The 13,571-nt window shown below is 48.9% G+C and overlaps 4 protein-coding genes across 5 annotated transcripts; 3 read left to right on the top strand and 1 right to left on the bottom strand.

The window, feature by feature from the left end:
• The first annotated feature begins 5 nt into the window (after positions 1-5).
• Positions 6-1,228, top strand: LOC9654454. The gene is made up of 3 exons (XM_024688358.1): positions 6-703; positions 762-892; positions 967-1,228. Exons 1-3 carry the CDS (start codon positions 128-130, stop codon positions 992-994), a joined length of 735 nt encoding a protein of 244 aa, XP_024544126.1. The 5' UTR covers positions 6-127; the 3' UTR covers positions 995-1,228.
• A 3,569-nt stretch (positions 1,229-4,797) lies between these two features.
• Positions 4,798-8,055, top strand: LOC112351098 (pentatricopeptide repeat-containing protein At3g09040, mitochondrial-like). 2 transcript variants are annotated; one of them, XM_024688348.1, is made up of 3 exons: positions 4,798-4,971; positions 5,042-5,173; positions 5,247-8,055. In XM_024688348.1, the coding sequence occupies exons 2-3, from the start codon at positions 5,096-5,098 to the stop codon at positions 7,902-7,904; spliced, it is 2,736 nt and encodes a 911-aa protein (XP_024544116.1). In that variant the 5' UTR covers positions 4,798-4,971; positions 5,042-5,095; the 3' UTR covers positions 7,905-8,055. The 2 variants fall into 2 exon arrangements, with proteins under 2 accessions (XP_024544116.1, XP_024544117.1); XM_024688349.1 differs by having other exon boundaries at positions 4,798-4,993.
• Positions 8,056-8,367: 312 nt separating this feature from the next.
• Positions 8,368-9,179, top strand: LOC9654453 (15,16-dihydrobiliverdin:ferredoxin oxidoreductase). The gene is made up of 3 exons (XM_024688351.1): positions 8,368-8,658; positions 8,723-8,914; positions 8,972-9,179. Exons 1-3 carry the CDS (start codon positions 8,566-8,568, stop codon positions 9,047-9,049), a joined length of 363 nt encoding a protein of 120 aa, XP_024544119.1. The 5' UTR covers positions 8,368-8,565; the 3' UTR covers positions 9,050-9,179.
• Positions 9,047-12,483, bottom strand: LOC9654646 (NF-X1-type zinc finger protein NFXL2). Its single transcript, XM_002983145.2, has 13 exons — positions 11,226-12,483; positions 11,055-11,168; positions 10,939-10,994; positions 10,794-10,860; positions 10,656-10,748; positions 10,518-10,603; positions 10,313-10,466; positions 10,063-10,257; positions 9,820-10,010; positions 9,685-9,760; positions 9,456-9,629; positions 9,315-9,401; positions 9,047-9,253 (listed from the first exon to the last, which is right to left on the bottom strand). Exons 1-13 carry the CDS (start codon positions 12,396-12,398, stop codon positions 9,101-9,103), a joined length of 2,619 nt encoding a protein of 872 aa, XP_002983191.2. The 5' UTR covers positions 12,399-12,483; the 3' UTR covers positions 9,047-9,100.
• Between the last annotated feature and the right edge of the window lie 1,088 nt (positions 12,484-13,571).

Here is a 13,571-nt window from a genome sequence, read left to right as displayed (position 1 = left end):
AACGGTCCCTCGATTTTAGGTCGTTTAGAACAAGGCCCCATCGCTGGCAAAATCTTGGAGCTAGGTTTCTAGCGCTAGCTTCTCTTTCGATTCGCGATTCCGAGCACGCCGTCGACTCTCCTCTTCCATGGATCCACACTCGCGCCAGGCAAACGCAGGTGATTCCTCCACTCCAGCGCTCGCGAGGAAGCCCCCGGCTTGCGGCGGCGGTAGCAGCAGCGCCACGAAGATCAAGAAGGGCCCGCGGCGGAGAGTGCTCGCGGATCTCACTAACAGCGACTCGCCGATCACTGGCCTCGCTCCTCGCTTCCCCGCGGCAGCGCCGCTGTGTGATTGTTCTTCCCCTGGAACGCCAGGAACGCCGGGGACACCAGGCGCTGGCGAGGATCTCTTGAGGTCTCAGGTAACTCTCCTCCTCCAGCAAGTCCAGTGCGATGTGCCGAAAGGCCCTCTCTTTGGATTCCATCGCCTTGGCTGCCTTTCGCCCGGAATGCTCGTTGGCCCGACTCCGGCCAACACTCCAGCGGTGGTGGCGGCGACGCAACCATCCACGCCAGTGACTGCCGGGATGCCATCGTCGAGGCTGGGATTGCCCAGCGGGGGATTTCGCGCTCTTGGGTCTCCACCGGACAAGGATGGAGCGATCGAGGAAGGAAGGATCCAGCGAACAATCTCCGAGATCAGCAAGATCACCATCGCAGAGGTGGGCTCTTCTTTCCGATTGGTTTTTCGCTGGATCTCTTCGTTTCTTGCGTGTCCAGACGGTGGTTTCCGAGAGGCACCTCAGCCTGGCCGATCGATTCATCACCAGGTCCCTCAACTTCGATTCGCTGCTGGACGATGCCTTGTCATCTGACAACGTTGCTGGAGACGCTGATACCGCTTCCCAGAGGTAAACTTCTGAGACTCGCAAGGAAGAAATCTTCACACCATCTCTCTCGTTGGCTGATTTGCAATAACCAACAGGACCAGAGAGTTTACTCCACGCAAATAAAACTCGCATTCTTTGCAATCGAATCGAATTCTATCCATGGCTTTCTTCATCCACGGCGCACACTGAGCCAAAGCCCGAGAAGTGCTGGCCGGAATAGCGACCACTAGTCGGATAAACGAAAGAATCGCCATCGCTAAAGCTTATAACCATAGAACCAGTGAAGTTAGTGAGTGTGATACCTCTTCCCAGGTTCAAGTAGATTGGGCCCATGCAAATATCCCATCCTCTCGTCCAGACCAAAGTCGCGTTCCTTCGATCCTTGAGCGAGGACGTAATCGTGTCCGTCCAAGTCCAGTACGGGGTCCCGTCAAACGACGGCATCATCACCGTTGGAATACGAGTGTGCGTGGTCGTCCATATGAAATCGTCAACGCCGAGGGAGTCCACGGTCCACATTGACTCCATAGTCACCTCCTTCTCAAGCCTGTGACAATTCGGGCGAGCCTGACTTTGCTAGACTTGACACCGGCTTACCGCGATGGAGGATCTGGGGTCTCGAGGATGGTTTCGAGATATCCTGGGCTGGCGTAGGTCACGTCTTGGAGCTGGGCAGCGCTCCAGTTCTTGAGGAAGAAGATGGCGAAAGAGTTGACGTCGTGGGTGTCTCCACCAGTTCCTCCTGTTGTAAACGCGGCCCCGACGATCACGCCCGAGTGGACTGGAGGAGTGATTTGCTGCATGAGGCCTCCCGGGAGATTCCCGCAAGAGAAGAATCGGTTGAAGTTTGTTCGAAACTCTATCCAGCCCAGTCTATTCCCTGGAATGATCCACAGGATCAGCGGAAAAGTTATATGAGCTTGAGATTTCTCGCTTACCCCAGTCGTTTTGACGATTGCTGTGCATCATGAGGTAGACGATGGTCTCGCCACGCTGGAACTCAAACTCCTGGACCGGCAAGGGTCCTCGTTCCTTCGATCTTCCCACTTGAATGAAGGAGTCATCGATCGACCAGAGAGCTATCGATTTTATGCAAGACTTTGCTCGCCAGACCATGATCCTGTCGATGAATTTGCCTGGAGAGACGAGGAACTGGCCATAGTCTCCGAGATCCGGCGAGCCGACCATAATGATTCCCGAGCCGACGGTGTGATCTGGAGCGGCGATGTTGCGGCTCGATGAGGAGATCGTCAGCATCGTTTGGAGAAGCACGAGAGCCAGCAACATCTCTTTCATGATCTTTTGCTCCAGGAAAGCTTCGCAGCACTGAAATGTAGGAGAATGTATTTTAAAGAACTTACGATGGCAACACACTTGCCACAGCGACTTCTTTGGAACTAAGTTCATCGAAAAGAAGAACATTACAAAGGGGCATGCGTTGAGGATGACAATGTACATGTGCAAGAAAAATACTTACAGCATGAAAGAATTTATGTGCAAAACTTTAGTCTGATCATTTGTTACTATCGTGCATTTTCTACCATGACCTCGAAATCTTCCACACTCCAAACGTAAGGATCGATAAAGAGGGAGCAATCAGCTGAAAATCATCTAATTTGTATCAGCTTACAAATCATGTAATTTATAAACATGTTTACAATTTATAAATTTTCCTAAACACTTTTTAGTTTTTTTCTCTTAGTATCAATTGGATTAATAAATATATTAACATGAATATTTCTAATTCGTTTGTAATCAAATATATTCTTAAACCATGTTTCTCTGATCAACTGGCTTCTTTCACCTGGCACTTGTAAAAGCACACCCAATAGGAATTGAAATTGAAAACGAACACACCAAAGACAAGGGCCTTGATCATGCTCCTGAAGTCTCTTGTCCAGGATCCCATCGATGCCGAACAGGTTCCCCACCATGAACTCCACCTGGCCTGCGCGCTTGCCCGCATACTCTCGCCCACGCAATAGACGACGTAGGTACTTTTCCAGGAAGAGCTTACCATCGTATTGGTACTCTGCCACTTTCCAGCTCTTGTCAGCCTCGTCCTTCTCCAGCATTAGTCCTTTTAAAATCGTTTGGTTTTTATTAGTAATAATGTTCACGTAAACTCTTTCTTTTGAAGATCAAAAGTCCATGCTTTCTGAGGAAAGAGATCACGATAACCAGGAACAAACTTACGCAGAGAAAGAAAGATGCTATGACCACCTTATTAAGAGCACGGAAAGAATTGTCACGTTAAGAAGTTTAGAAACTGGTCAGGAGCTTACCAAGTTGAAGAACTTAGGATGACAACATATTTGCCAACTTTTTGGAACTAAGTTCATTCCGAAGAAACTAGCAATCATCGAAAAGAAGGACATTGCGAGGACGCATGCGTTGAGGATGAGCCCAATCTACAAGAAAAGTACTTACAGAGTGAAGGAATTGCTATGCAAAAATTTAGACCTGTATGAGACCGTTTCGGCGATTGACAATCTGTGCGAGAGTTGCATGACGCGTTAGAAATTATTACAACGAAATCAAACCTGTATTTTGATGTGTTTTTCAGTGTCGGTTACGTGTTCACTTAGCTGTGTAAGAAGCACTAAGAAGAATGTAATTAAGACACTTGACTATTTACCGTTTTAAGCTTCGTTATCATCCCCTCAATTTGCATAAAATGCCACTGAAGAACATATAAGTTCTCAAGAAAATAAAATTTTACCTCCAAAATCTCTTCATGTGCTCCCGGAAAAAAATAATTATCATCGTCCTCTTTTAAAAGGTCCTCGAGCTCCACATTCACCTGAAAGGCCCCAGGATTAATCCAAACTTAAGTTAATACTTTATCGCAACCTTTTGAAGGCGAGCAACAAGCCCAGCAACTCCACCTTTGAGGGTTCGCACTCGCTTCAAGTTATATCTATTGATCTGCCAAGAACAAGATAAAAACAAACGTGACAATCTCCACTCATTACCTTGGCAAGGAGGTCATCCAAAGCTGAGAATCCATGAGTTTCTAGCTCCTCTACTTGGGCACCAAGGAACTTGTTAATGGATTCCAATGCCACTTGCAGTGCCTCAATCTCAAACTTGTTTTCATTGAGCCTTTGTCTAAGCTCCTCTATAACAGGAACCACATCCACATTGTTGGGATTCCTTACTAACACTTCATTCCTCGTGATTATGGCTTTAATATGCTACAAAACCAGCAATTAGGAAGCAAGAATATAGCATAATAATAAGTACCTCAAGGTTGAGGACAATGGCTCGCTCCCGGATTAGAATCGTGGAAGGATTGGAGAGTAATGGATCCAAAATTCGCAGGTCCCGTGCGTGTATTCCCGTCCGCTGAATGATGCTTGCCCTTTCCAGCTGCAAGAACTCGTGCTTGTCCACCGCCAAGGCGCACCAGAGCTTCGAATTTATATAGGAAGCAAGAACAGGGCATATTCACGAGGTATCTAGGGTACAAAAGCACAAAGGTGGTGGATATATGTACAGCCACCACGCATGTCATGCTTAAAGAACAAAAACTGTTGCAATGCACTATGTTCAGATCAGCTCACGAACTCCACATTTTGAAGATCACCAGACAATAAATAGGGAGATTGATGTTCACAAAGAAATCATAGTGTGGTTTTCTTCCTCGCTGATATCTATAGCAATCCGACCGTGATCAAGTTCTCCAAGATCAAAACATTCGGAACAAGTTGACGGTGGAGCCCTCGATGGACTCCACCACCTGGAAGCGGGAAAGGGTTCCTCGCCTATGATTCTCTCAGCATGGGACGATCAATCTCCATGGCCAGAATCCTTTTGGCACAGGATGCGCCAAAGGCTGGCGATTACTAACTCTGCTGTGTTCTCCTTTTAAAAGAGTTCAAATACCCGCCAAAAAGTTATTAGGGTTCATGACTAGGGTTTATCGCAAGTAGGGCGCTGGGTGAAGAATGCGTTGATTTGTGTCGCGTTCTTTTGATTTGCAGCCAGCGTTTAAGCTCTCCGGCCTGGTAAGTGTGGCGCCGATCGTTAATCTTCCTTTGAATGGTTCATCGCAAATATTTCGAGCGGGATTTTGCATCAGGGACCGAAATTACGAGGTTTTTCGTTCTTTCTTCCGTGGTATTTTCCTTTCTTTCTTTTTCATGCGACTGTTCCTTCCATTTGCAGCGAACTGAATGATGCGCGCTCGAAAGGCGTAAAACTCATTTGTTTTCTTGCTCGATGCAAATGAGCGAGGAGCGGCTATGGCGGAAGTTCTTTGAAGATCCTTCACTCTGGTGGGACAACAGAAGGAACAAGGTATGGACGGATTATTTTTTTTTTTCTCTTCCACTTTACTTAGTTCGAACTTAGATTTGGCGGTTTCCTGCAGAGGAGCCCGAGCTATCCAGATTTCAAGCATGCATCCACTGGAGAATGCCTGTGGATTCACTCACGGCTCTGTCCATCCTGGGTGTCTACCAAGCTCCAGCGGCTCGACGAACGTCCCACTTTTCGATCCACTTCCGATACAACAAAATCAAGAACAGCAAGAACGGGAGAGAAGGAAAGGGTAGAGCCGCTACGAATCTACAACAGGTTTCGAGAGCTGGGAATAAAGCCCAGAGTCTCCGTGGTTTTGGGTGCTCTCAAGGCCTGTAGTAGCTCCAGGGATTTAGAGACAGGGAGGAAAATCCACGCCACTGTGCTGGAAAATGGTGACTGCCACAACATCTTCGTTGCTAGCTCGCTGGTGGACATGTACGCCAAGTGTGGAAGCCTGGTGGATGCTCGACGTGTTTTTGACAGCATGAAGCAGCGAAACGTGGTGCCTTGGAACTGTTTGATCCTCGGCTATGCGGAGAGTGGAGAGGGAAAAACAGCGCTAGAGATTTACTCCCGGATGCTTGACGAGCAACGGACAGGCGGCTGTTCTCCAAACTATGTCACCTTTCTCGCTGCGGTGAAGGCTTGTTCCAGCTTGGCAGCTGCGAGAGAAGGCGGAAAGAACCAAAAGGTGGCAGATTGCTTGGACAAGGGCCGTGCTGTTCACTATAGAGCGGTCGAGGGTGATGGAGAGCTCCATTTGTTTCTCGCCAACGCTCTTGTGGACATGTATTCCAAGTGTGGGAGCATGGTCGAAGCACGCCAAGTTTTTGACGGCATGAAACATCGCAGCATTGTCTCGTGGAATACGATCATCCTGGGATATGCCGAGAGTGGCGAGGGGCAGATTGCTTTGGACCTCTTCCAGCAAATGCTACACGAAGAGGGACGAGGCTGCGGTACAAACTACGTGACTTATCTCGCGGTGCTCAAGGCCTGCATTGCTTTGGCAGGCAAGGAACAAGGTGTGCTTGTCCAGGGGAAGCTCGTCAAGCTCGAATGCTTGAACAAAGCGCGAGCTTTTCACTCACAGGCTTCCAGGGGCCGTCATCTCTCACACGAGTTTGTGGCGAGTGCTCTGCTGGACTTATATGCCAAGTGCGGTAGCATGGAAGACGCCAGCAAAGTGTTCGGAAGCATTCCTCGCAGCGTTGTCACCTGGACGTCGATGATTGCGGGTTATGCCGAGACTGGCGACAGTGAGCAGGCATTCAAGCTCTTCCAGCAAATGCAAGACGAAGGTTTCACGCCAGATGCTGTGACTTTCGTCGCTACACTCAAGGCCTGTATCAAGCTCGCCGAGAAAGAAGACCTCGCCGGGAAGACAGAGTGTCTAGAACGCGGCAGAAAACTCCACATGCAAATTTCTCAGCACTGGAGTGACAACGATCTGCCAGTGTTTGTCGCCAACGCGCTGGTGGATATGTACTCCAAATGTGGCAGCTTGGCTGAAGCACTGAAAAGCTTCGAGAGAATTCGGCATAAGAGCGTGGTGTCCTGGACCGCGATTATCCTAGGAAATGCTGAAAGTGGCAATCCAGAGCTAGCTCTCGAGCTTTACAGTCGAATGGAGAACGAAGGCCGTGTTGAAGCGGATGGAGTGACCATTGTGGCTGCTCTCAAGGCCTGTGCTCTTCTAGCCGCGAGAGAAGTCGATGGAAAAGATCTGAAAGTGGAGTGCCTGAGGAAAGGCCGGGCGATTCACAGTCGAGCAGCGAGAGATGGTCACGACCGTTGCAGCTACGTCGCCAATAGCCTGATCGATATGTATGCGAACTGTGGGAGCATGGTGGACGCTCACAAGGGTTTTAGCAGCATGGACGAGGACGCTCGCTGTGTGGTTTCGTGGAACTGCCTCATCCTGGGATACGTCGAGAATGGCGCACCCCAGCTCGCTCTAGAACTCTACTCACAGATGAAACAACGAGGCGTTCAACCAGTGGCCATCACTTTTGTCGCTGCGCTTAAAGCTTGTGGAGGTTTGGGATCTCTAGAAGCTGGGATTGAGCTCGAGAAGGAGATCAGAGAGGCTGGACTCAAGGACCAGATAGTGATCGTCAACTCCTTGGTGGATCTTTACGGGAAGTGTGGCAGCATGGTCGATGCTCAACGAGTTTTCGAAGAGGCTAGAGGAAGACGAGACTTGGTAACTTGGAACACTCTCATCGATGGATATAGTCGTCAAGGGGACTGCGAGACGGTGCTCACTTTGTTCGAGGGACTCCAAAGAGAAAGACTAAGGCCAGACGAGCTTACTTTCCTATCGGTTCTCACAGCGTGTAGCCATGCTGGCTCGATCGACAAAGGCATGGAGTACTTCCAGGCGATGGCTTCTCCAAAGTACGGCGTGGTTCCAGGAATCAAGCACTACACTTGCGTCATCGATCTCTTGAGCCGGGCGAACCGACTGAGCGATGCAGTGGCGATGGTAAAAAGCATGCCTCTGGAGCCAAACGCTATCATCTGGATGACTTTGCTGGGGGCTGCTCGAGAGTGGAACAACGTAGAAGCTGGAAGGCTGGCTTTCGAGGCTGTGATGAAGCTGGAGAAGAATGGAGCAGCGTGTGCTCTTATGGCGAGTATCTATGCTGGTGCTGGGATGCTGGAGGAAAGGTGGAAAATGGAGGAAGAAATGGGAGCTCTCCGGCGACTTAAGGCACCTTAAGGGGGATTACATCAACTTTAAGTTGATGGCTAGGGCTCTTGCTTGCTGCTGCGTGACGCGCGAAGCTCTGGCAGCTAGCACTCAAAGCCACCAACAAACAACACAGGACAGAGTTCCAAAGGTATCAATTTTTTTCATTCTTCGGGACTAACTCTCGTCTTTCACAGTCTCTTCCAGGCATGAAAATGCTCGAGCCGATAGAACAAGGAGCACTTCTCTACAAGCCTTACTTGGATTTTCTCTGCTTCCAGCTGCTAGACTCGGCCCCAGATGTACAAGCTCTTCCGCTAGACGATCAGCTCGCATTCAAAAGCTCTCCGCGCAAGGCAAATGTTTATAACTGGCTCTACTCGTCAAGGAGGCTCCGGCGTATCAGAATCACGTACTTCGATGCCGGGAGAGCTTGCCAAGCGCTCAATGCTTTGCTCTATCCAGACAACAGGTATGTTTTCATTTTTCTCATCGGCTTCTGATACATGTCTTTCGAATTTGATCTAGTTTCGATCTCCCGTTACTGGGAATAGATTTGCTCTCGTTTGGCGCGAACAAGATCCTGTGCGTGGTAGATTTTATACCACTCTTTCAAGATCAAGGCTACTTGGAGAAGTACATTCGTCCGCTCGCGTTGCTTCGCCAGCCTTTTGCAGCACGGTGCAGTGAAATGTCTGATCGTTTCTTTGACAAAGACAAGTTCGCATCGGAGCAAATGATCTTCTTTCGATCAGATCAAGGATCTTCGGAGCCCGATCTCGAGGTAAGCAAAATTCTCCAGCTTCGGCGACTTACAACTCCTCATTGATCTGATCTTACAAAAACAGGTGTCGAGCGGTGGAATGTACACAGTTTATACGCAATATGTCGCAACATACTTGAAATCTCTGCATTCTTTGGAGCCAAATGAGGATCCAGGCTTTTGTCTGAGATGCCACGAGAAACAAGCTGCTTACGACCGCTACCTGGCAGATCGAGATCCCGCTTTCAAAGTTTTTAGCAGCTACTTTGGAACCGAGGTAAGCAATCAAATCAAAGTCTTTTGACGAAGCAACGAAGTAACGTTTCTGTTACAGTGGACACAAAAGTTTTGCTACAAGTTCCTCTGTCCAGGAATCAGCATTCCATGCCACAAAGCCAAACAGCGCCAATGAAACCATCTCTCTTTATTTCCAAAACCAAAGCTTTCTAGAGTAGGAAAACTTTCAATGAAGTTTTGCTCTGGGCCTCTGGTTGTCGATCTCGTCCATCCAGTCCGAGAGGCTTCGCAGAGCTTTGGCGCCATAGTAGGCCATTGCTACCGCTCCCAGCACAAGAGCAACCACTAGAGCATATCTCATTGCAATTTGCAAGCTCTCCTGCAATTTGCAAGTTTCCATTTAGAACAGTGCCATGAAAGAAGGGAAAGAGAAAAGGTACCTTGTACTTCCAGTCCCCATGAGCGCTTCTCGGTGCGCGTACTTTCCGTTGTTTCGGCAGGACCTTCTTCAAGTCATCACGACGTAGCTGCAAAAGAGAAGCAAAAGCATAAATGAAAAATCGATCGTTAGAACCACGTACCTCTTTGTCTGCTGCTTGTTTGTGCTGCAAATCTTCTTCCAGCTCCTGCGAGGCTTTGGCCTTCAAACAATCTTGATCGCACGGAACTAAAGCCGATTGTTTCTCTCGCGCAGCTTGAACTTCAAAGCACTGATACGCTTTCCGTATGCGCTGACATGCACATCTTGTAGTGACCTGGGTGGGATTCATGAGTCAATTCAATTCGTTTGCTTTTGGATTCGTAGCATACCTTCTTGGAGCACAGGCTTGGACAGGAGCCTGGATGACAAATTTCCGAGCACAAGTGCGAGCAGTTCTCAAGCTTCCTGCATGCAAGAGGTTCATCAAAGACTGTATCCTAAAGGAAAGAATTATGTAGCCAAACCTGTGGCAAGGACCTTTGCATGAAAGCAACTCGATGCGTTCGTCCTCGGAAAGGCAACCAAAGGCGCTACATTCCAGTGTGCGCACAAGAGTACCGCAATGGCAAGACTTCTTCAAGGAAACCTTGCACGCCGGGCATTTCCCAGTGTGGCAGCCAATCTCACAAGGATGTGGACAAGGTGGATCCCGAGTCTGCGAAACAAAACACCACTTCAGATCAACGACAAGAAACAAACGGTTATACCTTTGTGCATTTCAGCCGGCAAGAGCTGCACGAATCGTATTGCTGAGCACCACCCGAGGCCACGACCGTTCCATTCGATAGAGCACGACTGATGGTAACTACATGACAAAGATCTCGGCAAAAGTGATTTCCGCACGACAAAAGATTTCCGCATGGTTTTTCACAGGAAAATCTTGATTCGTCATTACACGGGACCTGCAATGCAGTAGTTAAAATGATAGACCGGTCCAGTAAATCAATAAGCCAGTACCATCCTCGACCCGGCCGGATGTTTGCCCATGCACGGCCTCGACACAAGAACAGAACATGGTGGACATGGAGAGCCTGGAATGGGAGAAATCACAGCTTTGCGTTCTTTCTTGGTTCCCTTCAAGACTGGACATGTTAGTCGTGGTCCATGACACCTAGAAGCAAAAATTTTAGCGTCTACAAAGCTAATGCATCCAAAATAATACCTCTGGTTACACGAATGACCACAATCAAGTTTCTTGTTGCACAGCAGTTGACAAGGCGGACATGGTCCATAATGGCATCTGTGAGGCTGCAATACAAGATGTAATGTAATATTAGAAGCCATAGGTTTATCAGAGTACCTTGCATAAATCACCGTGACCACAGATTTGTGGTCTCTGACAGCGTTTTGAGCATTTTGGAGGCTTCACATCTTTGTCTGCGCCACAAGGAACCTAGAAAAGAATTTCACAAATGAACATAAAAAATTCAAAACATACCTCGAGTGTAGTGAATCCACATTGACACGAAATTTTCACAGTTAAAGGGCAAGGTGCACATAAACCTCTGAACACGAACAACAGCAACAGTATAATAAGAAGAATATTTCAAAATATAAAACCAGAGCCTCACCAGCATAGATACCTGTGACAAGGAGCTGGACACTTGTGATTACCACATCTCAACTTTTTGCCACAAATCTGTCCAGGACCAGCAGAAAACTAACGTCATGCCAAAGAAAACAAAACAAGTTCGTGTACCTCAGAACAAGGTGGGCAATCCCCGTCACAGCACCTCCGCCTGCACGCATGACGCTGGCAGTTCCGTATGTGTTGGCACTTCCGTTCACAAACAAGATCCTGGTAGCAAGGAACCTACACAAAACTTCAACTAAGAAACATAGATAGTTGCAGACACATAGAAACACAGACCTCCTTCGCCGTGCTCCCACAGCGACATCGCTTGTTGATCAAAACTCGACAGGTCCCCACACAAGAACCAGCATGACACCGTTCCGGACATCGATGAAGTCCACAGGCCAGTAACTTCTCACATGTTGATCCACACGTCGGCACTTTAACATCACAGGCTAGATCCTTGTACGCCTCCTTCCCACAGGCGCAAGTCCTCCTCCCTTGAAGTTCACACTCTCCACAGCCCCCAGCATGACACTGCTTCCCGCATACGTGCTTCTTGCAGCTCAACTCCTTGTCACAAATCCTCTCGCACTGGAAATCGGCTTGAGAGCAGGGGCGAACTTCAGTCACACTCCCACACCGGCAGCGATGGACACCGAACTTGCTGCAAGGCTTGCACTCCCCTTCGTGGCAAATCTCGTCGCAGGAGTGGACTCCACAGCCCAGGCGCTTGGAACAAAGCCTTTGGCAGGAGAAGCTCTTGTGGCCACAGCGCCGGAGCTCCGCCAACTTTCCACAGTGGCAAGCCAGCTGGACGAGCTGAGGACATGGCGGACACGGCCCGGGGTGGCAAAGAAGCACACAAGTGTGCGAGCAAAGTCCCAGCTCCAGCTCGCATCTCTCCCCGCAAGAGTGTGGAGTGAGCCAAGGATCGGACCTTGGATCCACCTCTTTGCCGCAGTAGCAACGATACTCTCGCGGGATCTCTGCCTGTGGATAGTCCCGTCGACACTTTGGACAGTGCCAGCACGCCGGGGAAGTCCTGGAGCTCGAGTTTCTTCCAGCGGAAGAATTTTCGCTGGTGCTGAGTGCCTGGCGAGCCCACGACTGGATGCAAACCAAGTGAAGCACCGCAAAACATCCTTGCTTGCAGTGCCAGATTGGATCAATCTTGCGGATTTTCTCGAGGCAGATCAAGCACGTCGATGCTCCGCCCTTGGTCGCGGCCACGAGGCTGTTGATCCGATTCACACCCGCCTGGAAAAGCTGCCCTGGATCATTATCTGTCGCGGCTACTCCCGGATAATTCCGGAAGATCGAAGCCCCGGGTTCGTCATCCCCACCGCTGCTATAATCCCGCTCGTCGTCGTCGCTGCTAGAAACCTCGAGCTGGTTCTTGATCGAGGGATGGAGCTCCTCCAACCTGGCTGGATTCGGCAGCAGCGGCTTGTCCCAAGCTTGCTGCATCCTTATTTCGGAGAGTGTGCAGCGATCTAGAACATACCCGGCGACGCGCCCTGGCCCTCGCGCCTCGCTCTCCAGATCCCCGAAATTTAGGGCTCTTGGGCTTGGCGAATATTCTTCTGACAAAGTATCTTTACAAAACAAGGAGGGAAAAGTTTTTGCCCTAGCTCCAAAGAGACCACACTGTGATACCCCACCTCTGTAAAGCCCTCTCAGCTTCCACCAATTTCCATACAAGCTCACCAGCGTGTTTGAAATGTAGAGATCATTCATTCCACGCATTTTCTTCATGAAATCCACATTGCCGAAGCTGCCAGGACGGGAATCGCCACAATCATCGCCCCTCAAACAAGTTCAAATCCTTGCCATTTGGAAGGAAATTTATCACACAATCCAAGCACATCTCAGTTTCTGCCGGATGGATCTCATTTACATTGTAAATGCAAGACAGAAGGAGCACATGGGCGAGCGCCTTTGCAAGGTGAAAACGAATGTCCTTACAAAGTTTCTTATTTAGTTGGCTTCGAATTATCTCCAGCACTCGCAACACCAAAGCTAAAGGTCACATAATTTGTATAAATTAGCACATACCTACAGTGAGTATGCCTTGAAGATGGAAGAGGTCCCACAAAATTGATTCCCCACTTCTCAAATGGTAAAACTGGAAAAAGTGGCTGCAATGGCATCATATTGTGTTGTGTTGGCTTCCCCATCCTCTTACATCCATCCGAGATCACTGTATGGCTGAGACACGTGGTGACATGTGGTGGATCTAGAGAGTCACAACTCTCACCTATGTATATATAGCAATGATGATATCTGAGCAATAGAGTATTTCTCTTCTTCCTTAGTTTTCAACATGGTATTGGAGCTTAGGGGTTAAATCGTGGGCTGAATGGAGGAGGAAGACAACAAGCCTCCTGATCTAGAGTGGCTGTGAATTGAAAATATCAAGATGGAGGTTTTCTTGTCTATTTTGTTTTGTGCAGGCAACCCTAAAATAGAGGCAGTTCTTGATTGAGATTGGCCTGGATTTGAATTGGAAGGGTTGTAGCACTGCTTGCTACTGCTAGAGACGATCTGATGCCCCTGCTGCCAAGGAAGCTTCCTTGGGCTGGAGATTTCCTAGTGCTGCCAAGAGGCTTCTCTTCTTCCTGGAAATTGCTGTGTGCAAGG

Source organism: Selaginella moellendorffii, unplaced genomic scaffold (genome assembly GCF_000143415.4).
Source record: "Selaginella moellendorffii unplaced genomic scaffold, v1.0 SELMOscaffold_57, whole genome shotgun sequence".
NCBI classification, from domain to species: domain Eukaryota; kingdom Viridiplantae; phylum Streptophyta; class Lycopodiopsida; order Selaginellales; family Selaginellaceae; genus Selaginella; species Selaginella moellendorffii.
Note: the sequence above shows the minus strand (reverse complement) of the source record. Positions and strands in the feature narration are given on the sequence as shown.

Excerpts from the sequence above, each read along its gene's own strand:
- LOC9654454 (XM_024688358.1), top strand. The coding sequence starts at position 128 with ATGGATCCACACTCGCGCCAGGCAAACGCAGGTGATTCCTCCACTCCA. Across the intron at positions 704-761 it reads GCAAGATCACCATCGCAGAG|ACGGTGGTTTCCGAGAGGCA; the intron begins GTGGGCTCTTCT and ends TTGCGTGTCCAG. Across the intron at positions 893-966 it reads GCTGATACCGCTTCCCAGAG|GACCAGAGAGTTTACTCCAC; the intron begins GTAAACTTCTGA and ends AATAACCAACAG.
- LOC112351098 (XM_024688348.1), top strand. The coding sequence starts at position 5,096 with ATGCAAATGAGCGAGGAGCGGCTATGGCGGAAGTTCTTTGAAGATCCT. Across the intron at positions 5,174-5,246 it reads GGGACAACAGAAGGAACAAG|AGGAGCCCGAGCTATCCAGA; the intron begins GTATGGACGGAT and ends GGTTTCCTGCAG.
- LOC9654453 (XM_024688351.1), top strand. The coding sequence starts at position 8,566 with ATGTCTGATCGTTTCTTTGACAAAGACAAGTTCGCATCGGAGCAAATG. Across the intron at positions 8,659-8,722 it reads CTTCGGAGCCCGATCTCGAG|GTGTCGAGCGGTGGAATGTA; the intron begins GTAAGCAAAATT and ends TTACAAAAACAG. Across the intron at positions 8,915-8,971 it reads GCAGCTACTTTGGAACCGAG|TGGACACAAAAGTTTTGCTA; the intron begins GTAAGCAATCAA and ends TTTCTGTTACAG.
- LOC9654646 (XM_002983145.2), bottom strand. The coding sequence starts at position 12,398 with ATGCAGCAAGCTTGGGACAAGCCGCTGCTGCCGAATCCAGCCAGGTTG. Across the intron at positions 10,604-10,655 it reads GTCACGGTGATTTATGCAAG|CCTCACAGATGCCATTATGG; the intron begins GTACTCTGATAA and ends CTTGTATTGCAG. Across the intron at positions 10,258-10,312 it reads ATCCGGCCGGGTCGAGGATG|GTCCCGTGTAATGACGAATC; the intron begins GTACTGGCTTAT and ends ACTGCATTGCAG.